Source organism: Amblyomma maculatum, chromosome 8 (assembly GCF_055883805.1).
Source record: "Amblyomma maculatum isolate TAMU_Amacu chromosome 8, ASM5588380v1, whole genome shotgun sequence".
NCBI lineage: Eukaryota > Metazoa > Arthropoda > Arachnida > Ixodida > Ixodidae > Amblyomma > Amblyomma maculatum.
The window spans coordinates 117,001,588-117,028,050 of record NC_139351.1 but is presented as its reverse complement, the minus strand read 5'-3'; the positions used below and the strand labels follow the sequence as shown (position 1 = coordinate 117,028,050).

Here is a 26,463-nt window from a genome sequence, read left to right as displayed (position 1 = left end):
AAGTAGCAGAGGGACGTCGTTCTCCTCTTTAAGTAAACCAGGGAATGTTTCACGTAAACTTCAAGATGACTCAGGGAGAGGTGCTTTAAGAGTACAATGTTGGAATGCCACCTCTGATATGTGAAATACTGGATTAACGGTGTGGGGATTGTCTCCTAGAGCGTGACGGGGTTCAAACCATTCTTTCGCGCTGCCTCCCTGCGACACCATGGCGACAAAGAGGTTCCTAGCTGCTTCTTTTCATTTCAACAAAGGCTGGGAGTGTCGTGCGGTTACGCGACTTATCGATAGGCGGGCAGATATATAGAGAGGGAAATTGCTCAATAAAATCATCGAAATCAATGATCAGACCACGTGTCATTTTCGCGCACGCACTGCAATGTGCACAAACAGGGTACCATAAAACGCCGCTAGGCTCAAAGCAAAACAATAGCGGATAATGGACCTTTTACCAGTCGCGCACCCCTCTGCGGCCGCCAGGCTAAGTACGATTGACGGGACGGGTTACCGAGAATTTGTGCAGAAATTCGTTCCGAGGATCGGGTGGGCTTATTTTCCATACAGTAGTTGGTCGAGACCAGCCATAGAGGGCTGGTCTCGCCTAGTTTGTGCAGAGACGTGTGAGTCATCTGTAAACGTACCTTGAATCACTAACCCCCCTCCCCCCCCCCCCCCCCCCCCCCCCCCCCCGCCTTGTTAAACCATGACAATAACGACAACAGGAAGCTGGTGAACCTGGCCCTGTCTTCCCTGTTGAGGCAAGCTGGGGACAATACAATGCGTCCGTTTCGAAGGCCTAGAAGATGCTAGCACTCTGGAATACATGCGGCGTTTTCATTTTTTTTTTCTACGATTTCCGCGCTTCGAAAACTGCCGACGCGACGCCCAGCTCGAGATACATGGCAATACGAAGCGGCGCGAAAACAAATGCATTACCGAGCGGAAATAACCGCGTAGCGAGGAACGTGAAAGAAACGACGCTGCACTTGTGTTAAAACCACGAAAGATCATTCCAACGCTACTCTGCTAAAAGTAGAAAGCGCACATATAGTCGCACAAAGGTTTGGTCCGTTCGAATGAGCGTACCTCGGAATGCCCGCTCGGTTACCAGCGGCACGGCACGGTTTTTATTATTTATTTATTTTTTTTTTTACAAATTTCGCTTCAGGGAGAAAACAAATACATTACGATCCGAGAGCAGGTCGTGTGTTTACAAAAAAATGCGACATTCCGTGCTTGATTAAGCGTTTATTTTTACGATAATCACATTTCTGCGGCCAAATCTGCCGCAGAGAGAGACTAGGACGGTATGTCAACGCCGCTTGCGTTGTGTGGTTGGGAACGAGACCTTTTGGTTGGAAAACAAGCCTGCAGAGAAGCTGACTTGCAGATTTCTGCAAATGGTCTATTGAGCAAATGCAATGCCGAGCAAGAATCTCTAAAAGCGCTGTCATTGATAGCATATGCCATCCGCAACTTTGAGGGCGCGATCGGTCAGCAAGCACGATTCGTTCTGAAGGGCAATAAAGCAGACATGTTCTTTCAGAAATACGCGAACGCACGTGAATACAGCAAAATGTTATTAGTGCTATGCACAGGTGCAGATAAAAGTAAACGGAGCACGCTTTTCGTTCAAATTAAAATCACGCTTTCTGCACTGGAGATAAAACAATATTTGTCCAAATAAAAGGGCACTGGCGCCTACTACCGGTTCGCACATAACATGACTGCCATGCATGTTTCAATTATTCAAAGCGGGAAAACGTTTACAAGCAAACCACGTGCTCTAGCTGTTTACTTTTGTCCGCAAGGGAACAATATCAGGGCCTGCCAACGCATGAAGCCCGTCGCTATACGCTCTTTCACAGCTGAAAAACACGTTTTGTCCGCTTCTAGAACGGAAGAAACACGTGCCGTTGGTCATCTTCGATTGAATATCGCATTCCACCGTCCGAGGGCTTGACGGCATTGAGAAACACAGCGAGTTGTCAAGAGACGAGAGCGAATCATCCGCACCACGCCATCAGCAGAGGAATGTTTTGCCCAGCAGGCCACACCTCGTGGCGGTCGCACCCTTCGCCCCTCCTCCGATACGTCATTCGTGACACATAGGCCAGGAGAGATTTCTCGCTTGATCGACCTGCGGGCCGACAGCGGACCTAGGATAGTAGTCAGGTGTAAACGCGAGATTCGCGATCCGCGAACCAATGGTCCGTCAAGTGAATCGGCGCTAAGAAATGCACGAGCAAGGAATTTCTGGGAACGCCAGATATAGTCGGGCAGTTTGTCCATACTCTTATCCATATGGTGCTTTCCAGCGCTGTCGCTGGCGTATTTGCAGAAATAGTGGTATTTGTGAGCAATAAATAATGCCTCCCAAATGAGCCTCAACGCAAGTAAAACGCGGCCAGAAAGAAGGACCCAAAAACTAAAGCTCTTAGGTGGCGGTGGTGCTGGTAGCGGTGGCTGTTTCATTGTGAAAATAAAAAAAAAATTAGGAGACGTTTGTGAGAGTCCTGGTATCTGCTACCGAACCACCAGAACATAGTCCACATTTAAAAGTGAGAAAGTATATTTCTCTTCTTATTTCCGTCTCTATCTCTGTTGTACTTCAACATAATATGTACGTCGCCCTCTTCTCATCTTTTCGAGTTCAAGAAGGCATATCTGTACATGTCTGCCCCTCAAACACAACGTATGTGGCGATTGATGCTCATCTTAAACCAATTTCTTTTTGAAGTGACGCTTCTATTTTTCATTTACATTTTTCCCAAATCTCAAAACGCCATGAGGTTGAAGCGGATCAACTGGCATGGAACGACCCACGCTTAAGAAAATGCTCCAAGAGTTTGTCGACTTACCGCAAGGACCCTTGATGTTAGAAGCTGCCGCTGCAGAGGTGCCGGGCATCGCAGAGGATTGGAACGCTGGCATTTGGAGCATGGACTCTGTTCTCTGCCGCGAAGAACTGTCGAACGGTTCAGTGCAATCTGTCGGACCAGCTAAGCCGTCGTAGTTGGTCTTTGGAGACACACTCACGTTGGTCTTCAACAGCACAAACTAAGTCTACTGGAGCCCTCGAAGCAAATATATAGTGCTGGCAATCTGTTCCCTCTCCAACTCATGACTCACTTTTACCCTCGCCGGGAAGATAATTACTTAACTAGTCTCTTCTTGGTAGTTTTTCAGTAACTGCTTAGATGTGAATAGGCTATAGCCTATTCACTTCAGTTACTGAAAAAGTACAAAGAAGATCACTGAGTATAGTCAGTGATCTTCTCAAAAATCAGAGGATAAATTGGGCTAAAATATCAAACCTAGGCGCGACCTCATTTAAGTGATTCATCTGTGAACACTGAACGGGACTGGTGCAAGTTTTATCCAACTGTAGTACTCCCGCTCCTTTTCGTTGCCCCCTCCTTTCAGGCACAAAAATATAGGACAAAATGTATTGTGTTTCCTTGAAGTTGGGATAGGATGGCGCGGAGTTCTGGGAACCACCGACCTCTCCACAATTTTGCATGCTTGTGTCGCCTTTTGTCCGAAAACCGGATACGAAGAAGGGTCGCTGAACGACACGCTGGAATGCGGGAACAACGCGCTAATGACGGCTACACGTGCGCTGTTGCGAGATTGGCGAGGGTTCCGGGAACGGGAACAAAGGACCCGAGGTGACAAGGAAAGCAACAGAAGCCGAGAGGAACGAGAGAAAACCCATCCTCGTCTCCCGAGGGACGACTGCCTGAAGATACGAAGACGGCTCGCTAATCCCGGCGGCGCCGCCGTCACCATCAGCGCTGCCTGCAGCTATGGCCACCATCTCCCACCTCAAGACCGTCAGTTGAGCAGGGACATCCAGCTCTGATTAAATCTGTTACTGCCGCTATTTCGTGTGTGATTCCTGCTCTCCACCCCGAAAAGAGCCCTATAATTAACCGAGACACCACACCCCATACCATTTATGTATTTGCGTGGCACCGGTAGTACTTTAGTTTCCTTTAGTTTGTGGTTGGTTTCAATCATTTCTTACAGTTTCCCTCCTTTACAGTGAACTAGAGTACACCATCACGTCAGGAAGTTCTAAGGTCATTTTCGGGTTCCAGTAAAAACTTGCAGAAGAAAAAACCCCATTTTCGAAGTAGGGAAAAGAAAAGGTCCTCAAAAGGTTGAAATCAAACAGCGCATAACGTTGTTTTCACCTCGCCTACTGCCCGGCTTATCAGGGGTGAATTTATTTTATTGCCATCAAATTTACTGATTTTACCTTGCATATTCTTTGTTATTTTTTTGCTTGAACCTTATTTGTGTTACTTTTGTTTCTCGTCGTTTTGCCATGTGCTGTAGTTCTTCATTTTGCTATGACATCCCGCTAAACCTGAGCCGATGTAGGGCGTTAAACCCCATAAAAAGTCGTTGTCCTACAAGGCACTGTCTGCGTTTGCCTGTAACGTGCCTCAATATTGTACGATACAGCGATAACAGAATGGTCGAGGGCAAGCGCGTCGTAATCTTTCTGCGATTCAAATACATCGGTGGTCGCAGAGTTTTGTGTTGTTCATGACATTGTCTGCACTGCGTGGTACTTCAGCAGCGGCCTCATTGTGGCGTTGTATGCCGGAGAAAGAGCGTGCTGACCAGCTGCTGGGGTTGGCCGGACATTTGTATTGGTGCTGCATGCAGGGTGATGTGAAAGGGGTGTAATGTTCGATTTCTACTTCCTCATTACTTAGGGGCACGGCTTTGAACCATTGGGGAAAGGCAAGCTCAGAGGGAAATAAGCTGTTTTGGAGGGTGAACCATGGCGGCCACCAGAATCGTCGCACGTGGTTGCGGCTGGCAGGGCGACGTGATACCACGGCTCTGAGCTGCTAGAGCTGCGCCAACGTCAGGGCAAGCTGTGGCGTGCAGGAAGCCGCACGAAGTCCATGGAGCGCTAGAACGTGGTGTGAGGCCTGGAAAAGCCTGATGCTGCACGCGGGTAGGGCACAGTGAGGCCTGTAGCAATTGTGGGAAGTCATCATCTTATCCGCCCCGGCGCGAGGACAGCAGGCGGGAGATGAGAAGAGCGCTGGAGACTGCTGCGGTACAACACACGCTAGGAACCGCCGTTTCCGTCGGCGCAGTGGCGAGTGCGTTGTGCCCACACCTTCGTGCGCAGTGGGCTTTCAGAAAACCCAGTTCAGAAAACCATGCTGAATCTTTCAATACAAGCGCAGCACTAGGAGAGCGTCGGCCAAATAAAATACTTTATGGAAAGTCCCCATGGTGCAGTGCGCGATGCGTGTGACCGCCTTTGGTACGATCGGAGACTTGAAAATAAAGGGACACCTCAGTGAGGCTTTCTACTATTTCCAAAATTTCCGGATAAGAATTAGATGAGTTCTCTGTATGTCGTACGTAAGAGCTTCGCTTGCTGGGGGAACAAATTGAGAGGAAAATCCTGCCTACAGGGCCCGATCGACGTTTCCTCGGTCATCGATCACGCAACGAACTGCTGCGGAATAATTTGATGCAGTGTTTGTATCTCCTACTACTAAGTTCTTTGGGGTATTCTTGGGGAGGGCCCTTGCAAATACATGCGTTTTCCCGCTTTCCCTCCACTCGGCAATGAAGACGCGACTAGGTTCACCAGCGCCTTTTTGTTACGGGTTAAGCAGATCAAGTGCAGTGCGTAAATATCGCTGACAGACCATTCACGTGCCTCGATATCTGCACAAACCTAGGCTACGCCAGTCTGTTCAGGGCGCGTGTAGCCTCGGTAAACCGGTCCGGCAAATGACCTTCTCCTGAAGTCTTCATAGGGAGTGAGCTACTGAGAAAAGGTCCCCCGAGGTGATCGCGTTTCACGGATACTGCGCTTTCAGGAGGCCGAAAACAAGAAAAAGAAGAAAAAAACGTTGCGAGGCTGTACAATGCAGTAGATTTCTCGTGTACTGCGCCCGCCACTCCAAAACCAGAGGATAAAAGATTTCACTTGCGAAGGCTTTCCGCAAGAATGAGGGGGGGGGGGGAGGGGGGGGGGAAGATTTCCAACTAAAAGAGGTCATGGCATAGAGAAGCTTGTGAAATCACTTGATTAGCTTTCGACTGTGATTTCCAAGAAGGATGCCTGACAACCGCCGTTTAGTTCAAGATATCTTCAGCCACAGAGGACAGACAAGGACCATTTAAAGGATGCAGCACAGCGGAACAGATATTTAGGTATTGCTGTCCTGCGACTCTTGATATAAATTGCAGCTATAGCTCTGTCGCGGAATGTTGCCCCAGCAGTCTGGACCAGATGACCACAACGCTGGTCACAACGACAACCTTATAAACTGAACACAAGACCATAGCTGCCATTTATAAGATCACAATCTCGAAGGCCTCGTGGGACTTTTCCCGCCTTGTCGCCCTGTCGGGCCTCGGAGTTTATCCCCTGCCCTAGCGTGGGCGAACATATTCGCCTGTAGCCTTGCTGGGGAGTCAGACAACCTGCATTCATTAGCGTGTTTTATTGCTAGCTGGCATTGTTACTGCAGCAATAAATGCCTGTTTGTTGTCAGCACGTGTTGTTCCTTTTTTCCCAAGAGCACGGCCCGCAGTGGCATAGCCTCCTTTATACTCTGCAGTGGTCGGCGTGCGCTCGGTAGTGCCGCACGCGATCACTGGGTGGGGTCGGCGGTTTTTGGTCTGTCAGCCGCGATCAAGCAGGGAAAACGCATTCATCCCCCTATTACAACCACACAAATACTACAAAATTGTGCAAAAAGCGTGATAAAATGTTATAAAACTTTAATGTCAGGCCTCGTCATTGCCCTACAACATGGAAAACAGTCAGTCAAGAGTAAAAGAAGAAAGCAAGTACCAAAAGAGAAAATATAGTAAAAACAGTAAAAAAGAGCCTATAGGACAACTAAAAGAGAGAAAAGAAAAGGAAAGGAGCAATAAAGAAATCAGAGAAAAAAGAAGCAAATCAGTGAAAAAGTACAGATGAGGGCAAAAAGTCCAGGAAACTGTTTCGCCTTGCCGCACGCAAATGAGATCTAAGTATCTCCACCATAGTATACTTAAGAATTGTTTTTACTCTGCAAGAACATGAGCCTTGGTTTGAACCTTGTAACATGGATACCACGCAGTTCACCGTATAGTGCATATGGGAGGCGTCTGCCAATGACAACGTGTTTTAATTATCCTTCCGGCTACAGCATGCGTTACAGCACTGAGCTAGATTTAAGAGACAAATTTCCCGTGTATACAGCTGCTTGTACGTTTCTTACTCAATTCAAAGTTTTCTGCTGGAATCTAAATTTCCGTGCTAAATTTCCTAATATTACTTGACTACACATCTCAATGCTTAGCAATTCCACGTGCGTTGTGACCATTTTTTTTTGTCCACGTGTTTAAGATTTTTTTGTCTTCCTTGCACCCCCCCCCCCCCCCCCCCCCCCCCCCGCCTCTTAATTGTAAATATAAAGCTAACGTACATTTACGTGACCATACATTTTTCGTAAATATAACACAAATGTGTAGGTGCAACGTCAACAAATAGGAAGCGTGCGCTGCCGCCGCCGCCATTTTGTTCGTGTTCGTGTTGTCCGACGTTCATGTTGTCTCTTCTACCATCGTCCGTGTGTTTTTCGTGCGCTGTAAGAATGTCTCACAATTAGCCCGCTAAGCGCGGCAATAGGAGGATTTCAATGTAGGTTATTTTTCCCGGAAGAAAATTAAGTACCGAGTACGATATTGAAGATGCGTACAGCAAAACGCTTATGGGAAGCACAGGTTTACTGTTTGGGTACATGTTTGGACGGTGAAATCAACGTCAAATATAGCTTCTTGAACTCCATAGCCACACCGCGTCTAGTGACTTATACGGCTTCCCTCTACACAGTGATTTTATTCGTAAACTTGGGCGATAAGCCTGGCTATGTAATGCCGGGCCTTTTTTCCTGTAACATCCTGCACATGCGCATAACTTCCTCGTCTACCATTGCCCACGACACGCCGTACCATTTCGCTGCGCACGTGTTCTTTTACGAACGACGTTCTCTCGATCGGCGAAAGGACGGTTTCCATGCAGCGGAATGTGAAAACTTAGTGGGGGGCTCCGGAAATTTCGATCGCCTGGGGTTCTTCAACGCCCACTTACGTCACTCCGCACACTGGCGCGCCTTAATTTCCGCCTTCATCGAAAAGCGGCCGCCGCAGGCCGAATTCGATCCCGCATTTGGCCATAGGAGACGATCGCCTTTACCTCTTCATCACTGTGGACGGGGGCTTTTCTGAAAGCTAACAGTTGTAGTAGCAACCGGAGCGACGAAGGCGCACACTATCTGCAGGCCGATGTAAATCGGTGAGTGGTAGGAAATTGCTACTTGCCGGTGCACTACGCTGTTCGGTGAAGCTACCCCACATTGAAACATTTGCTCAATAGCGAAATATGTCCGTCAGGCCTCCACCTATTTGCTTTCCTCGGCAAGCCCGTCGCGCCATCCTTGCTGACGTTTGACAGCCGCAGACATCGGAGTACGGTCAGTCGACACCATATTGTCACATGGTAGTCACAAGGCCGTAGAAAACAATAAAAGACGCTGGCATTTCACTAAAATAAACATTTTATTGGGCTGTCAAAATATTGAAGCAATTCGGCTTCGGCGATAACAGAAAACGTGCTTGCCGGCCGTCGAAGTACGAAGTAGTACATTTTTTTTTTTGTAGCTGTATGGCTACGCTTGAGTGGATGTTAATCAGTAATTAGTTCCTTATTACAAGTCTACTCCACCTTTGGGGATGCTCCCAGAATCCGACCAGCACGAATGACCTTTGCACTCGTCAGCCCTCAATGTTGAGTTGTCGCAGAAACATCTGAATAAAGTCGCATAAGGTGACTAGAAAAACCTATAACATTGTGGAAACAGACGCGGGGCGCTAGAGTCTAGGAACAGCTACATATGTCGGAGCATCTTGAAAGGCAAAGAAAACGATAAAAGCTACATCTCGGCGACACTGAGCTTAAATAAGCAAATAATCCCAAGATCTTTATGTGTGCACATGCAAAGTGATAATGCCGCACGCAGGCGGCTGCCAGCAGCAACAAATAAAGAAGAGAAGGTTCGTGGCAATATATATGCCTGCCTGGTTTCGGTTCCTCGCACCTTGACATCGGTGCTGATGCTGAGCGGCATCCTTCACAACATTTAAGATCATATTGAATTATGTTCCACTTAATGCTTTAGAAGGTGCATCCTTGCGCCACGAAACCGAAAACTTTAATGCGCAAAACGTCGAGGGCTCGGAGACTGCTTGAACATCTTGTGCCCTAGTCCTTTTTAGCTTGCATGATACTGCTGGAGGCAAGAACGATAATCGCGCGCACCTGCATGAAACGGACACGACGAAGCAGAGCGCGTATCAAAAGCAAGATCTTGATATTGCTCAGTCGCGCCACGCAAGAAACAGACAAAAAAAAAAAAAAAAAGCACCGTCTGGCCCTTGGAAACGCGACGGCGGCCGTCTGTTCACGGGAGCAGTGGCGTGCACTGTAACTGTCGCGGCAGCGCCAATATCGGCCGCTGATAACGCAATAAAGACAGGCACCCTTAAAAAGAAAGAAAAAGAGCTGTCTGAATCTGTCTGCGAGAGCAACACCCATGCGCAAGTGGTCGGGTTTCGGGGATAAAAAGACAGCATTCCCCCTCAGAAGTCGTGCTGATTATTGCACTGCTGGACGTATAGTATCGCCATACTAGTGGCAGCGCGTCAGGAGTAGGATACTGCGCACTTGAATACTAGAGGGGAACTTATGTTCAAGAATAATATTTCCTTTGCGTATGTATGCAGTGGCAGCCCCTGCAGAAGTTTTCTAATTGCCGGAGAGACCAGGAGACGACGCTGCACTGTTTTCGCAGCAGTTGGTTCGACTTGTGTTCAAAGCTGAAGTATTTTTCTTCCCTGTTGGATACCGCTGCCCTGAAACCAACAATACGCTCTAGTCGGACTCGCTTTGGTCGCTATGAGAGGACTTTGCACTGCCGTTTGAATTGACTGGGCAGCGGCTATATACATGGAAGTTTCCGACCGGTGACTGCTTTTGTACCTTTGTGGTGGTGATGTGCCGAACTTCGTAGTGCAGTGCCTAACGTGGTGGTGAACCTAACTTTGTGGCCGTGTTCCCGAGTCGCTTCAACGCCTTTCCACCCAAGACTGACGGACTGGCCTGCGACTACCGAGGAATATCTACTAGCCATGCTCGCCGGCATCGAAGGTGAGCGCGGGGTTGTGTTCGTGGAAACCTCTTTTCGGCTATTGGTGCAAATTTAGCTCAATTTGCGCGAGCATTGCATTAAAGTCAACAAGTAACACAACACAACGCACAGAGGTTTCCTGGACCATCGCCATCGGGTTTTCTTTTTTTTTTTCGAGCGTGTCCTAAATGAAGACGTTTGTTGTGGGATAGAAAACCGACCAGAGGGGGGAGGCCAAGGAGCTAAATAACGAACAGTATAGTTTGCGTGAAAAGGAGGAAATTCTTAGGAGTGGGCAGATGCCTCGTCTATTATGTAGGCTTTTGAGAAAGGCAAAGTTGCCCAATGTTTCATTAATTCCACGGGTTAGAGTCTGAAATTTGTGTATGAAGTACGATTCTCTTTGTTCTCTTTGTCGACTTGTTTGGAAGCCTGATTGAAGGAGAATGACCCGAATGTTTTCGAAAGTATGGTTTGGAAGGCTCTGGTGCTTAGAAAAGGGGAGATTTGGCAGTGTGTGGACGTGGGCCTTGTGGTTATTGAAACGAAACCTGAATGGTGTTTCGGTCTGGCCGACGTATTCCATACCGCACACAACTATTTCAGTTCAAGGTTTCTTTGATCTTAAAGGTGAAATCAGAGAAGTTGCCTTTTACAATATTTGTCGCCTGCACATGATTGCAAACTTTACAGCGTGGTTTTCCGCACGGTTTACATCCGGGGTTAGGGTTAGCATTGGCGGTCGTTTTAGATTTAACTAATAGGTCCTTTAGGTTAGCGCCGATATAATTCCTTCTCCCTCTCTTAACAGTGGCGTAATGTGCGGACTTATTCTCCATTCTCAATTCTACCTTGAAGAAGGACGGTCCACCGTCCGAAACTGTTGAAAATAAAATAGATAATCGGGAAAGTTGTGTGACATCCTGTTTGAATTTAACTCTGCCCCATAAGTAACAAGCAAACCATGTCTATTATATATATATATATATATATATATATATATATATATATATATATATATATATATCATGCTTTTTAGTTACCATCCATGATCGAGTTTTTAAAGGAACTACCAGAGCCGTTCTTGGTAGTAAGGTATTTTAATACTTATTTCCATTTCTGGGAAAGTGAGGAACTGAACACAGGTAAGCCTATACCTACTGCTCCCCGAGCTCGAGAAAAATGAGTTTTAGATATATGGTTTAGACTTCACATACTTCACTGAGTTGTTTAGACTTCACCTTTCATTTTTACTGATTTTAAATGAAACGCTTTAGAACCCTTGTGGCTGCGTCTACTACCCGTACTAACCTGTTCATCTTCACCAAAAGTCATCACCACAAAACCGCTCCATTGGAAACTGCATTTAGCAGACTATCCTCTCTGCCGAGAAAAAGCTAGACTGGAAAATGTTTTTCCTGAGGAGCTTATATTATTGTTGCACGCCTAGCCATACCTCAGCCATCTGGAGTTGTACGGATAAACAGGAACAGTTGGTGGACACAAGAAAGTAGACAAGCAAAAATGACACAAAATAAGGCCTGCGGAAGTTTTTGTAGATACCCTACGCAGGAGAATCTCATAAACTTCAAAAACTTTAGAGACAAGCACGACGCATCCGTCGCGATGCTGAAAAAGCCTCCTGGTAGAGCCATTTATCCTCCGTAAACAGTTAAGTCACATAAAAATAAATGTGGGACCAAGTTGGCAAGCTGAACGGCAGGTTCTCTCCGTTTAGAATTCCTTTCCTGACAGGCCCTGATAGAAAAACAAGTATTGAAAAACAAGCAGACATATTGTGTCTGAAGTTTCTAGTTCATTGCACATACAGACTCTCTTTTGAAGCAGAAAAATTACTCTAAAGAATAGATTTCCCACAAGTGCTAGGGCCAATTGGAGGCCTATAACATTTTAAACACACTACAAGAACGCCGCTGAGTACTATTCACTGGTAAACAGACTGCATCTGGCCGAGATGAAATCCATTACCAGATGCTTACCCATCTCTCTGAACGTACTGTAGGAGCTCTTTTAAAATCGTTTAAGAAAACGTGGGTCACAGGAAAAATACCGGAGGCACCGTTCCTATAATTGCACCGTTCCTCAAACCTGGAAAGCCGGCAACTTGCCTTAACAAGCTGCCGGCTTGTTAAGGCCGGCAACACTCACAACACTCACACGCTTCCTCGCGAAATCCTTTTAAAGTATCCTGAATACTCGGTTAACATTTACGCACGAATCCCGTAAACCTTTTGTTATTCTCCAATGTGGTTTCAAGAAGGAATGCTCTGCAGTCGACCACCTCGTCCGACTAGAAATACGAGTACACAGACAGAATTTTCTGGCAATCTTTTTTTGTACAAAGCAAGCCTGTGATACTACTGGAAGTTTCGTGACTATCCAAGACTTGGCAGACCTAGGTGTGCGTGGCAGGGTGCTTAACTGCCTGAAACATTTCTTGTGTGACAGCGCATTTTGAGTTCGCCTGGGTTCAATTCCCTCTCCAGAAACTCCAAGAAAAGGGTGTACCTCAGGGGTGTATATTAAGCCGCATTCTCTTCGTAGTAAAAATGAATACGATAGCGCAAATAATTCCGAATTCAATCATGTATTCAGTTTATGTGGATGACTTGCAAGTAGCCTAGCTGTTCTTGTTTCACTTGAGAGGGTTACATATTGATCCCACCTTATTCCTAAATGAAGTGGAAATTCCAGTAAGAAAATCCAAATTTCTAGGCCTGACTTTTGATAAGAAACTTATATTTGGTTGCAATATGTACCAGTGAAATGTTTGTGAGTGTTGATAATGGGAAAAGAAACGTACATATTCGTATTTTACGCGGTGTTTCACGCTTTAATCTCATTAATCTCAGTTCTAATAAACCAAAGAGGTAATGCTCTTTACTTAAACGTCTTCCAGATGGTCGTGCAAGATCTTTTTTACTTGTCCTCTAAAATCAAGGCACTGTGCTTACATTTTATAGCGCACAGATAATGTGATGGAAGGTAGGAAGGCTAGAGGTCTACAGTGATATACTCGCAAGGAGCACATGGGCACGGAAATTGACGAAGAGAACTTGCTCAGGTAAGTCTGCGTTGTTGGTTGATGCTTACTATATCGACGGTAAAAGTGGTTTAAGGGTAACATGTGGCAGGTATGTGAAGTCACGGCCGGTCTCGAGGGAGAGAGCGCGCGCTCTTTTTTACGGCCTTCTCAATCGCCGCGTGAACAATGGGAACTTTTCTCCTTGAGTCACGCTCTCCGCCGCCGCAAGGGGCGCGACCTGCTCACTGTTCGCTCCGCATCTGCTTCAGTGGCGGCGGGTGGTTTTGCCTGGTTTCGCGCTGTCGCCCGCGGGTTTCGTGGTGAGTGTAGCCCCTAAATGAAAAATTACAGAAGGTAGATGCTGCAGCGGCATCTTGTCAGCGTGCTACGCACGTGAATGGAGTCTTTATATTAAAAAACACTGTCGCTCAGCAAACGCTCGACAAGCATATGACATGTATTTCGGCATGGTATCTACTTTTGTTCATTTTAATCTTAAATTTTTCCCAAGCTTGTACAAGAAGATGAATAAAAAAAGTGAATGAGCAGTGATCACATCGAAGCTTCTTCAAGGCAAACATAACAGCAACAATGGCAAAACCGTATTTCACCGCTAGATGAGAAACCATTGAGGTAACACCGAAGATGAAAATAATTTTATAAAAATGTAATGTAAGTTGCACAATGCTTACATGACATAAAGTATTAGTATAACGTCAGAGTAAACGCTTTTAAGTTTTGTTTTCAATTTTGCTATAATTTATAGACCAGCAAATGTTTTATGTTGTATTATAAGCATTATTTTAATTTTGCAAATAAACGTTGGTTTAATGAAATGTTTACATGATATCATGATTATTTCATGAAAACAACAGGAAATCTATTTCAAGCACTAATTCCTAGCAATATTTTCATTCTTTTTTTAGTATGTTTTTGAACTAATATATAGTTCCTTGTAACTATCTGTGCAGTAATGCCTGCCTTAGAGAGCAATCGCTGCCCCATTATTTTGGTAGAATGCTTTGCTTATTACACATGCGCCACTGTTACTCAAGGGACACTCCTCAATAATGGATATAAAAGCTTTTCTCTGTGCTATTTATTCAGACGTGACTATAGGAGTTGTATGTCGCGCTGTATTGCGCGCCTAGGCACCTAGTGTCGACACCGACGAAATCATTTCAGCTCTGCCGCAATCAGTAACCGAGGAACTGAAAGAAGTGATGGTATCTCCTGTCATCCCATTACCCACTGTCACGTATTCTGGTTTAGCTTACGTCGCTAGATACATTAATTGTAAAGTTAATCAGTGACTTCGGGTGTGACGCTTGTGCTATATCCTTCTTGAAACCAGCGAAAGAAGCAGCCCCATGTACACTATTCTGCGAGGACAAGATTCTAGCGGACCGCATTATCCAAAACCAGAGTTTGTAGCCCTCTTGGACAAGGTTGTGTCTCTTTTTGAAAAAGCTGTCGTGCACCTACCATACACAAATGTCCTTGAAGTCATACAAATCTTAATCCAGCCAGCACTTGAGGACTCACCTTGGCTGAGTTGTCCGGAAGGCATTGACAATAGCCATGCTATAAGGTCCGTTTCTTTAATATGTGAGAAATTTCTCAGAATACTTCTAGTCAATTACGCTAAGAAGGTGACAGACAGGAACGAAAGGCCAGCTCCTTATGTGCACAAACCGTCCAGAAAGATTTTGAGACTTTAATTTTCTAGCCGCATGTACCGTTTTGATGAATGAGTGCAATGTGTTAACTTTGAAGGACATTTTTTTTTATTGCTTGCTGCAATTTTCAATTATGCATATCTGCTTACGCCCATTTCCTTGATTAAATGTCGTTTTTTTATCACTGTATTAAACTATGACTGTCTACGTGTGCGTCATTGGCGAGACTACGTATACATCTGCTGTCTTTCAACCTACTGATTTGTTTTAAACGAAGCTAGAACAGCCCACTTCACTAGACAACTGAAATTTTAACTGTATGCGTAAATGTTTGATCCTTACTCTGAATCTGAGACGTGCTATGAATTTTCGTCAGTGCCTCTTTTGCTCTAAACGAAAACGGCAGCGGTTGACAGAATATCCACCGAACAGTTTGCCATGAACAATCGTCAGGTCGCGTTATACCAGCTTACAGCTTTCAAAGGCACACTGCATAAAATGGTACATATAGTTTTGTGAAAAATTTAGGGGCAAAAAGTGTTGATGTAAGTGCACCCGAAACTTCATTCCACCGTGCGCGACAGCACTGACGAAGGCGCGCGCGCTCTCGCGCGCACGCGCATTATTGATATTTTATTGCTCATACACGATAAATCAGACGCTGATTACGGCTTCTTCCTATAAGCCATAAGGGGTGAAATATCAGAACCTGCCGGTTGCAACCGATGCGGGCGGAGCAAAGAGCGAGCGCGCGTTTCCCTTGCGCGTGAATGGCTGTAGCGGAGGAGCAGCAGTGGGGCGGTGGCGACCCCACCGAGGCGCGGCGGGCGGTGGAAACAGACCCCATTGGAGAGGCCGTAAGAGAAGAGAGAAACGCGCTCTCCCTCGAGACCGGCCATGGTGAAGTGTGGTTGTGCAGTATTTTCAGTACTAAATACAAGACGATGCTGAAGTACTAAGTGCCGGGAAAAATAAAGTTGTGGCGGCATAATCGCGTGTTATGTGTCTCAGGCAAAAAAAAAAAAAAAAAAAAAAAAAAATCGTGCTAACGAACAAGGACAAGCAGAAAGATTAGACGAACTGTTGCAGTAGTCTCGGTCTCCCTTGCTCCTTTCTAGCTACAATGCAGAGCTCGTGCTAATGCGCGCATTGAAATCCAGGTCACATGGAAACCAAGTTATAGGTTTCCTGCGGTTCACTGTGTGTAGAACTCCCCTACGAAGCTGCTGCCAGGGAATTGGCATGATAAACCGTTATTCACTCGAAATGGTGTCGGATGCACCGCGGCCAGCTGCATATATATTCTTATCCGCATTTTGTCGCAGGGGCACGCGTGAGGCGGCAAGCTGTCTGGGCCGGTAGGTGGCATCGTCATCCTCATGGGGATAAACATGGGGACAGCGAATGTCCAGTGCGTCGCGCCACCCTTTTTCCTCACGTCCAGGCAGGAGGTGTGTGCATTGTCGTAAGCCGTGGTGATTTCACAATTGCAAAATTTCATGCTTGCCGGTAATGGTTTATTGACTGAATATCAGGGTGACGTACTTGAGAAATTCACCTATAGGATTAACTTCGAGATATGGATGTATGAACGTGCGGAGCTGTGCCTTGCAAAATCAAATGAGCATCTGCTTCGTGTCTCGGTGGACAGCGGGCCGCGAACGAGCAGCCTGCACGCAGAGGTGCCCTCACCAAATAGTATGTGAACCACCTCTAGACAATTTTGTTCATAGAACAGATAGGTACGTGTAGGCAACACCCATTACAATAGCATAGCTGAAGCTGCGCAATGCAACATGATGCCGTCATGATTACTGTCTCAACATGATTACTGTCTCTTATAGACTGGGCATTTTATATCTCAGTACCTCACACTTAAATTGGGGTAAAATGGTCCGTTTGCAGCGATTTCATTTTTCCTTCAAGTTTCTTTTATATGCAGGACCTCATAGAAGCCGCGGCGTCTGCGCGGCATCTTACGCTGGCACTCCAGAGCATGACAGCAGCAACGCGGGAGGTGGCAGCTGCCTCTGTGCGGTGACGAGGTGACCATTGCCGCTTCCATTGGCCGCTGCAGGTGCAAACCATGGAGGTGTACGGCAGCCGCCGCCCTCCGCATCAAAGTAATTTGCAGTATTTTATTTATGTATTTTTTACGTGTTCTTGACAGCCTTTGAGATTTGATGATGGCAGTTTGTATGTTTTTGTTTCCTTGCTACATTTTTTGCCCCACATTCTCCAAGATGAGCAGGACCACATTTGTTTTTACATATTTCGTTTTTCTTCTTACACCCTCTGTGAGACGTACGTAGCTATTTATGCATATATATTTTTTTACTTGTTACGTTTGCTATGACACCCTATGCAATATGCAGGGGGCTATTTATGTTTTTACTTTCCCTGGGTAATGCATGTTTTTTTTTTTCTTTTTGCTTTTAACGTTATGCTTTTATGGCAAATCTGCAAAATGCAGAGGGCCATTTGTGCGTTTTTCTTACATCTTTCATTTTTAGTCTGACACCCTCTGGAAGACACAGAGGAGTATGTATGTGTAATTTTTTTGTTACTCGTTACTGTTTTTTGACAGCCTCTGCAAAATGAGGTTCATTTATGTATTGTTTTCTTGCTGTTTGCATAGTTTTTGTATCTTTATCTTGGAGAAGGAGCTTTGATATCTAGTATTTGTTTAATTTGTTCATTTCTCGTTTACCGTCCCAAAGCTATTCAGGCTATGAGGTATGCTATAGCGGAAGGCTGCGGATAATTTCGACCATCTAGAGTTTAACGGGCACTGACATCGCATAGTACACAAGCCTCTACCATATTACCTCCACCAAAATGGCATTGCTGCAGGCGGTATCATACCCGCATCTTTCCTGACAGCAGTTCATTACAGTAACCGATCAGCCATCGTGATGACCATATGTTCATTTTTCTTTTCCTTTTACGCATTGATTTTCCTTCCTTCCCTTTAACGTTGCAAAATAACGTGGTTAATGTCCTCAAGAGACGTATGCACTATGAGGGATGCAGTGGTAGTGAGCTTCGGATTAATTTGCTCCACAGTGGATTTTGACATATGCGCCAACAGTTCGCACTTACACGGGTGCTTTTGTTGTTTCACCTACAATGTGCCTACTGTGCATCCCAACTAGGCTTCCCATGTTATGTCCTTCGCGTGTATTTTTATGTGCTATATATTTTGTTCAACGGTGCATGTTTTGCACGTCATAATCTCTGCTCACACACAGTCTCCTTGATGTGTGTGATTTAACACTTTTCCGTACATGTATGAGGATTTTCTTGTCTTGTTACAATCATTGTGACTTGCAATATATGTGACGCACTTAGCTGAGCAGCTTTCCCCTTGTAACTGCTATAGTGTTCACCATTGAGCAAAACTTGCACTCACGCACAGTGTAATTGAAGTAATTGTGCATTACCATGCACCCAAGCGCAGCCGTATGTCTACAAAGCAAAGCTATACAATTTTCACAGAAACTTTGGCATACTTTTCCTGGTTAGCTCAGCTGGCAGAGTTACTGCTTCGGTGAAGCGGTGGTCCCGGGTTCGAACCCCGGACCAGGATGAATTTTTCTTTCACAATGAAGTTTGTGTGCAAGCTGTTTAGCTTCGCTTTGTAGCCGTTGTGCTCACATGGGTACAGAGTAACCATTCCCTCATAAAAATGCGCTCCACTATGGTTGATACGCAGGCATTTTGTACATGCTAAACGTTTTGTAGTCGAACACAAAATATATTCGATGTTTCACATGTATGTCGCAGTTTAATACCTGCGAGAAAAAGTGCATTTAGTCTCCGCAACTCGTCTACAAGCGATGATAACTACAAAAGCTTCTAGTCTTTTAATGTCTTATTTTTTTATACCTGAATCGCACAATTTCTACACTTCTCAAGGTATGCGATTTACTGCCAATGTTCTTGCATGCAGTATGTTTTTGTAGGAACGTGTTGTGCGCACGTACAGGAAACGGTAGACTGAAAGTGTTTTGAGTCTTCTCTGTTTCCTGTGTGTATCTTCTGTTCGCGCAACTAATTCCTACAATTCCTAAACCACTCCCACCATGGTACACCCTCCCAGCAGTTTTCGACCTCACACTAACGCAGTTTCAAAAAAACACGCACACCACATGAGCATATATCACAAGGATACCTTGCATTAAAAGAAAAATATAAAAATTGCATTGCATTTTTTACAGACGGCTCAAAAACTAAAGACTATGTTGGCAGTGCAATAGTACAAAATAACACGACTACCCCAGTGTGCATCAGTTTTTACAGCCGAATGCTACGCTGTCTGTGTTGCTGTGGAGAAAATATTGGATAAGAACATCAAAAACAGCATCATCTACACAGATTCATTAAGCGTCATCAGTGCAATAAACTCCAAAAATGCTGTTCAACCACTGATAGGAAACATTATGCACAACATAGTAAATATCACAAGAAGAAAACATACTATCAAATTCTGCTGGGTACCCAGTCATGTTGGGATAAAGTGTAATGAACGAGCAGATATATGCGCAGCAAGTGCGAAAAATTTACAAATAGAGCAAATCAACATGCCACACAGAGACGGAATGAAGTTAGTATACGTACGAAATTACGAGCTAAATGGCAGGCTGATCGGGAAAGCGAAGCAGAGAACAAGCTTCACTCCATAAAGCCCATATTAGGAGAATGGCAATCATGTGAACATCAGAAACGTTTCATTGAGGTAATTTTATGTCGTCTGCGCATAGGCCATACACACATAACACATAGCTTCCTACTAACGAAAAAAGGCAAACCTCTATGTGAAATGTGTGGACATGAGCTAACAGTAAATCATATTTTAATCTCATGCTCACAACTCGAGGAGCACAGGAAAAAATATTTTACTGTATTTTACAAAGAACACATCCCATTTCATCCCGCATTGCTTTTAGGCCAAGAAGCACTTGTTGATTTTTCACTTGTTTACGGATTTTTAAAGGAAGCCAATGTTTTAAACCAAATCTGAGCATCATTACTGTAGCCACTTGATCGTCTAACCTTGCGATTGGCGCATGATAGCCACAGTTCCTTATGCGCCATAAAACTCCATATAACTAACTATCTTTTAATGTCTTATTTTTTTATACCTGAATCGCACAATTTCTGCACTTCTCAAGGTATGCGATTTACTGTCAATGTTCTTGCATGCAGTATGTTTTTGTAGGAACGTGTTGTGCGCACGTACAGGAAACGGTAGACGGAAAGTGTTTTGAGTCTTCTCTGTTTCCTGTGTGTATCTTCTGTTTGCGCAACTAATTCCTACAATAACAGGCACCGACTCCTCCAGCAAGAAGTTCTTAACGTACACTTGTGCAATGCTCTGTGTGCAATGGTCTGGCGAAAATAATAGAATGTGAGTGCTGCATGCATGTGATTACGAAAATTACTTCAGTGGGCAATTTTAGTTTCCCACAAGTTTCCCACATATACAGGCTTGCTCCAACACTACTTTTTATTTATGCATATGCGCGCACACACACATTTGCTCTCTCTCACTCTCACTATCTCTTTCTCCCACACACACACACACACAGGTCCCAGGGAAGGGTGAGGGGAGAGTCGACGCGAACAACGGCGTAGATGGGTGCACGAAGAGTCTTTGGACTTGTTGTACGGAGAAAACTACATTTGAAAGTAGACACCAGGCTTCTGATGATGAGCGGTATCCCACGGATACCGGTACTTGTTGAGCAGTCGGGAGACTATAGTCATTCTAATGTTTTCAGGATGTGCTTTCAAACGTGTCCCCTCGGGGTCTTATTTGGAACCACACATGGTGATGCATTCTCTACCTGAGGAAAATTTTCTTGGTTTGGTTCATGGCATGTAGCTTCACTTAATTTCTTTTTTGTGCTCCACTTTCCCCTTTTTCAGATGGCCCACATCTTCCAGATGAGAAGTGGAAGGTCTCTGGTCATCATGGATGAGTTTGGCAAGGGAACAAAGACTGTGAGTGGAGCCAGCAACTGCCCTACCTATTATTTACGATGAAGTTTAGTTATCACGTGAGCAAATGCAGCGGGACAGAATGCAGCCGCAGTACCCGTACGACAAAAACAGTCAAATGGTTAAGATTTAATTGGTAGTCAGCCGCATTGCCCTTCCCGCAGAGGTTGATGATGATTATAAATGAGCTTGCTTTTAAAACAGAGATATAGGTCACTATGTATTTGTGTATATGTGTATTTATTTGTGTATGTGTGCCTTGGCTCTTTACAGAAGGTGGGGTGGAGGGGAAAAAATATGTGGCTGAAAATTGGTCAGAGGGTCTCTTTTTATGCCAGTTCACGTGATTTTTAGTGAAAGTGCTTGAGAAGACACCAATGTTTTTGCAACCTCGCAGGCCAACGGCATTGGACTTCTGGCCGGTACACTGGAGAGCTTCCTTAAGGATCCAGCTGCGTGTCCCCACACTCTGTTGGGCACGCACTTTCACACTTTGCACAACTACTTACCACCCGTTCACCAGCTTTCTTACCTGGTAGGTCCACCATCTTGTGCTAGTGCATCTGGTCGGTAACTAGCATACTACAACTCGAAAGGCACACATGACTCTCAAGAAATAAGCTGCGAAAATTTAGTAAGACCTACTGAGGGTGCATTGCTGGCAGAAAAACTAATTTACTAGTGTTTGATGGGTTCAGTGGTCTGATACAGCGTGTAATAGACCTGGACAGGCCACAGGTTTCGGAGGACAGTGGTGTCCAATCTGTACCTGCATTTTTACCCAAAAACTGCCGATGATTAGAGCTTGCCTGGAAGATGCCTCGATTATGCTTTGCAATACTGTTTCGGCGATGTTATCTTTTTTGTTTTTCTGCACTCATGTAGGCTGTGTCAGCAGAGTGGCACAGAAGACTATTGAACAGTGACATTTTCCGAGCAAAGCCGGTCCTGTTTTGTCACAGGCTTGGACACGGAAATCTGGATAAACAAACACAATTGCCTAGTCTGTGTGCTACGACGACTGTAAAGACTTGAAGGGACCAGAAAATTTGTCCATCTTATTAGAAATGCCTCTGAAGAAAAGTTATGCGACTGTGCTGGGTGCGTCCGTATATATGTTGCATGAAAACAGTGAATAAAATAGCATTTCACAAAGTTACAAATACTGTCGAACCCACTTATAACTAACCTGACGGTCACACAGATTGTGTTCGTTGTATCCAATATTCATAGTAACTGGACTTGTCCCGTTATAGCGAAAAAAAATGATGTCAAACAAAAGTGATAGCAGTACTTGCTTTTTTTAAAGGGTAAGTTGTGTGCTTGAGTTCACTCTTCATTGACCGGTGCGCACTCCTCAGTCGCTCTACATGAAGGTGACAGAGACACTGCTGTCAGTGCGCTGCATGTGTGTGCCAGCTTCACAGATAGGGGAGACTGCATTGGGTCGGTAACACACGCCATGTGACCGGGAATGCCGGCAAGACAACCCTTGACTGCTTTTGAAACTTCACACACCACTGTTACTTTTTGATCGCACTGACTGCATGCAGTAGTTTCAGCAGTGCCTCTGCCTTGTGTTACCAACCATGCTTTTCCGAGCCAGCACTCTCACACACTGACCGACCTTGCATGGCCTCATAGTGTGTGCTTGGATGGCTGTTAAGGAGAATTTCGATGTGCATTTTTTTCTAGGAGGGTAGGGGCTGGCACTTTTGTGAGCGATCAATCACGACAGTTAGTAAATGCTCACTGACCCTACGCTAATGGAAAGCTTGCACTCTTCGGCTACGGAGGCGAGATTTATGCCACCTCCTCGTCCATTACAACCAGGGGTTCGCTGTCACAGGGGTTCGTTTTAGTTAGACGCAGTGGCGTCACCCCATTGGATATTTTGACGGTAGTTCCACCGCTGTTTGTAATAACCAAGCATTCATTATAACTACAGCCGTTGTAAATGGGCTCAAAGGTGGAGAATTTATTCCCACAGTTTTGCTCAAAGGCAGGCGGAAGCCATCTTGTAGGGGTGGGCTTCTTTTGAATAGAAACCATTCTGTGCTGTCCCCATGGCTTGCAGTCACCGTGAAAGTTCATTTTAGCCAAAGGACACGTGAAACAGTTCGTGGGGACGTGACTTTGAAATAGCAAAAGAAATTGCTGAGAGTTCACTTTTTCGAATAATTATATCCACTTATGTGCCTAGTTTTTTATGCCGTCTCAAAGTTTAATTGTTGAAGTTCATCAAGGAATACTTTTAGAAAAACATTTTCGCAACAAATGTTGGCTCTGCAATTTTGAGAAAGGCACAAAGAGTCGGCGTTTGTCTCCTCTGCATTTCTTCGACTTAACACGGATTTCTCCTTGACTGTTTAGCTATTTTGACGTTTGTTTTTTTCTTACGCTCCTAGAACCATACTGCTGGTAAAAACATTGTTTTATAAATGTAATTTGAAATTTCATTTTCAGTCTAGGCAACTGTAGTGCGAAAATTTAAAACTGAGATATTGTATCTTGCAGGAAAGAATTTAGGAACATTCAATGTTGACCCGATTGTCTGCCACATATTGTTTACTTTGTAGTAGCAGTGTGTGAATATTAAAATTTATGAATATGGGGCAAAAATTATAAAATTAAAAAATAGCAAACACTCTTTGCCTCGTTCATTTAAGGATTCACACGGTTTTTGCACATAAAATTAAACCAGAATTGCACAGAACTGTATACTCTACTGAAGAAGCGAGTATAAATTTTATTCAGGATTTTGTATGCCAGTTTTTGTTTTGAGGCAGCTTCACTGCACAGCCCATGCGGTCAGGCATTGCGGTGAAGCGCGTAGTGTGGGGGAGGCTGAAGTGGATTCGCAAAATTTCGATATGTTCGGTAATTTTCGAATAATCGGATATTTCAAATATCAGTCGCTTGATTATGAATCAAATAACAAACATATTTGATTCTTATTCGAAATTTCGAATATTACCACACCCTTAGTTTGTAGGCATTGTACAAAAGCCAAGGAAGAAATGCTAGATCTATAAACAAAATAAATTGGCATATAACCATGAAATTTAGCAAAAGCAGTCATAGTATGATTTCTAACAAGCATAGAAAGTTTTGTGCAAATAGAACAAAGAAATACAAGTCTATTTAGCAGAGTCCCGCCCCCCGCCCCCCCCCCATATGGAACCATGCCTCGTCTGCATAACTTGGGAGTGTTCAATGAGCAGGCACGGCCAGCAGCCCCACTGATGTCAGCAGGGAGGTTTGCGCACAGAGATATATAACCCAAATCTGTTGCAAGCGGTCGACAGGAACACTTTTTAAAGAGCTTTCATATTTGACTCGAATAGTCACAAAAACCACCTTTAAGCCAGTCTGGCTTCATAATATCTTAGAACTTGTCTTGACCAAATTCCTCCTACGAGTCTGCTGTATTTAAAACACCAAAACAAAGCCAGGCACACTCTGTTCAGCATTTTTGTATAGCCTTACGCTGTTAAACAGTTTATTGAGAGCAATTTGTAGACATGTTATACACAGTGCTCTAGAAGCCTCCACTGCTTGTTTTGTTCACTGGGTAGCAGGGGGCAACAGCTTCGGGCATGCACTGCCAAGTTGCAGGTAGGTTCATTGTGGACCCATTTGTTCTTTGTTTCTTTGTCTCCTTTATTAACCTGAAAATAAAAAGAAAGATGTAAAACACTTGTGAACTCTCATGCCATCTTCAGAGATCTCTCAAAAGGGATGGTCATTGCAGGGCATGCTTCACATTCTGTGCAGACTTTTGAAAGTCTTCGCCACGAAGGTGAGCTGGTGTACCTGTACCAACTCAGGGAAGGCCGAGCAAGCTGCAGCTATGCAAGTCTGGTCGCCCAGGCAGCCGGTCTTTCAAGGGACATTGTTCAACGACAGCAGCAGGTTTTCTTCCAATTTTACCTCCTTCATAAAATAGCCACGACTGAAACAACACTAGTGTGTACCGCGCTTCATGGGTCTTGGCCACGCTCAAGCTTATATGAGAATAGTTTCAACATTATATTGTTGAGCTCACGTATTGCGGCTGCTATTCGCTTATAAGAAACAAAGGTGATGTGACTGTAGCCGTACTCACTGACACTTTATTACGGTCCCAAAATACTCATTTGCAGGCATACATCTCAGCTAGGCTGAACACATACATGTAGCAAGCTGACATGTAGGGATGCATTGCATGCTCTGGCATTCTTCTGCTGACAAGCGAACACATCCTAACGGAAGTGGTTCTCGCTTTCTGTGCAGTGAATATGGAAGGGTTATGGAAATGTTGCAAAAAGACAAAAAGAGCTGCATCTTTTTAGCATCATCCTTCTTGCACGGCAATCATTTTCACTACCTCGGATGTAAGAAAGCAAGCAGAAGTGAAGGATCTTGCACAATCTCTTAAGGCACATTAAACTATACATAACCTATCCCTCCTACAGCTGCACTGTTATTGCATGCACTGTATGTGCCAGTCAAAAATTTCTCGAAAGAAGCTAAAATGTTACCCATGCTTGAGGTTTCAATGATTTTGGGCCTTTAGCAATATTGTGTTAAAAATAAGCTGACAAGTACAGAAATATGAAAAGTAGTTTTGTTGATGCTTGGGTGGTTTCTCCACAGATACCGCAGGCCATTTCCTCAAACGCAGCACTTCATCCCCAACGAATGGTATGGAAAGAATGCGTGTGGAAAAAGTAGGTGTGTTGTTCACACAACTAATGTTTCATTTTGTACTTTAGGTCGAAGCTCTCCTGTAGATGTTTTTGACGTCTGTTTTATTGCCTCTTCATCCACAGAGCACTACCTTTAGTCAAGATGCTTTCTGACGCTGACCTCTCCGAGGAAGATGCAGCAGAAGGCCTGCTTAATAAGATGGATGAAATCCTTCGCTAGTTCTGTGTTGAAATATACCTTTTACCGTCACCTTCAAGGATTTGCTTATATGGCATACAGCAACCTAGATCAGAGGAGACACAGTCAACTCGAGTTGATATTGAAAACTATGGTCACAAAAGGATGACCTTTTCTTGAACTGCTGTAAGGCACCGACATCATTAATAAAACAAAAAGGACATGTTTGAACTCTCTAACTATGAGACCAACAACGGTGTCTGTGCGCACTCTCATATATAATGGCTGCATAACAGTTATCACTGTAAAATGAGATATACTTCTAACGAATGCACATTCTTTTGCTCTCGCATCTTCCTCTTCCCTTGCAACAACTGTGAGAGTTGTCGCACCGAATACTGTATATTACTATTATACCAATGTAGAATTGAGGAACGGGCGCATAACAGCTGCTGCTATAAATCGCGATATAAGTCTATTAATACCTTCCGGCTGCACTTCTCTCCATTCGCCATACCTTTGTCATTCCATAATAACTCTCCTCCTCTCGCTATCTCCACAATAGCAACCCTCTGAATGGTTTCTGTGGCAACCACTCTACTTTTACTTATTTACTCCAACAACCGCCTTGCTCTAGTTA

The 26,463-nt window shown here is 44.6% G+C and overlaps 1 protein-coding gene and 1 non-coding gene across 16 annotated transcripts; both read left to right on the top strand.

The window, feature by feature from the left end:
- Positions 1-9,619: 9,619 nt before the first annotated feature.
- LOC146182284 (mutS protein homolog 5-like) lies at positions 9,620-26,062 on the top strand. 15 transcript variants are annotated; one of them, XM_084577372.1, is made up of 8 exons: positions 9,620-10,246; positions 16,277-16,402; positions 16,894-16,996; positions 20,883-20,957; positions 21,352-21,489; positions 24,709-24,869; positions 25,593-25,670; positions 25,769-26,062. In XM_084577372.1, exons 4-8 carry the CDS (start codon positions 20,883-20,885, stop codon positions 25,863-25,865), a joined length of 549 nt encoding a protein of 182 aa, XP_084433498.1. In that variant the 5' UTR covers positions 9,620-10,246; positions 16,277-16,402; positions 16,894-16,996; the 3' UTR covers positions 25,866-26,062. The 15 variants fall into 15 exon arrangements, with proteins under 15 accessions (XP_084433498.1, XP_084433495.1, XP_084433491.1 ...); XM_084577365.1 differs by having other exon boundaries at positions 9,624-10,246; positions 16,277-16,309; positions 16,894-17,074; XM_084577364.1 differs by having other exon boundaries at positions 9,624-10,246; positions 16,894-17,074.
- On the top strand, positions 18,467-18,540 carry TRNAT-GGU (transfer RNA threonine (anticodon GGU)). Its single transcript has one exon. It is a non-coding gene; the product is annotated as a tRNA-Thr (tRNA).
- Positions 26,063-26,463: the final 401 nt, after the last annotated feature.

Bases quoted from the DNA above. Each gene is read 5' to 3' on its own strand.
- LOC146182284 (XM_084577360.1), top strand. From the start codon at position 17,403: ATGGCAAATCTGCAAAATGCAGAGGGCCATTTGTGCGTTTTTCTTACA. The intron at 17,493-20,882 runs GTATGTATGTGT...CCCCTTTTTCAG, and splicing joins CCTCTGGAAGACACAGAGGA to ATGGCCCACATCTTCCAGAT. The intron at 24,870-25,592 runs GTTTTCTTCCAA...GTTTCTCCACAG, and splicing joins TTGTTCAACGACAGCAGCAG to ATACCGCAGGCCATTTCCTC.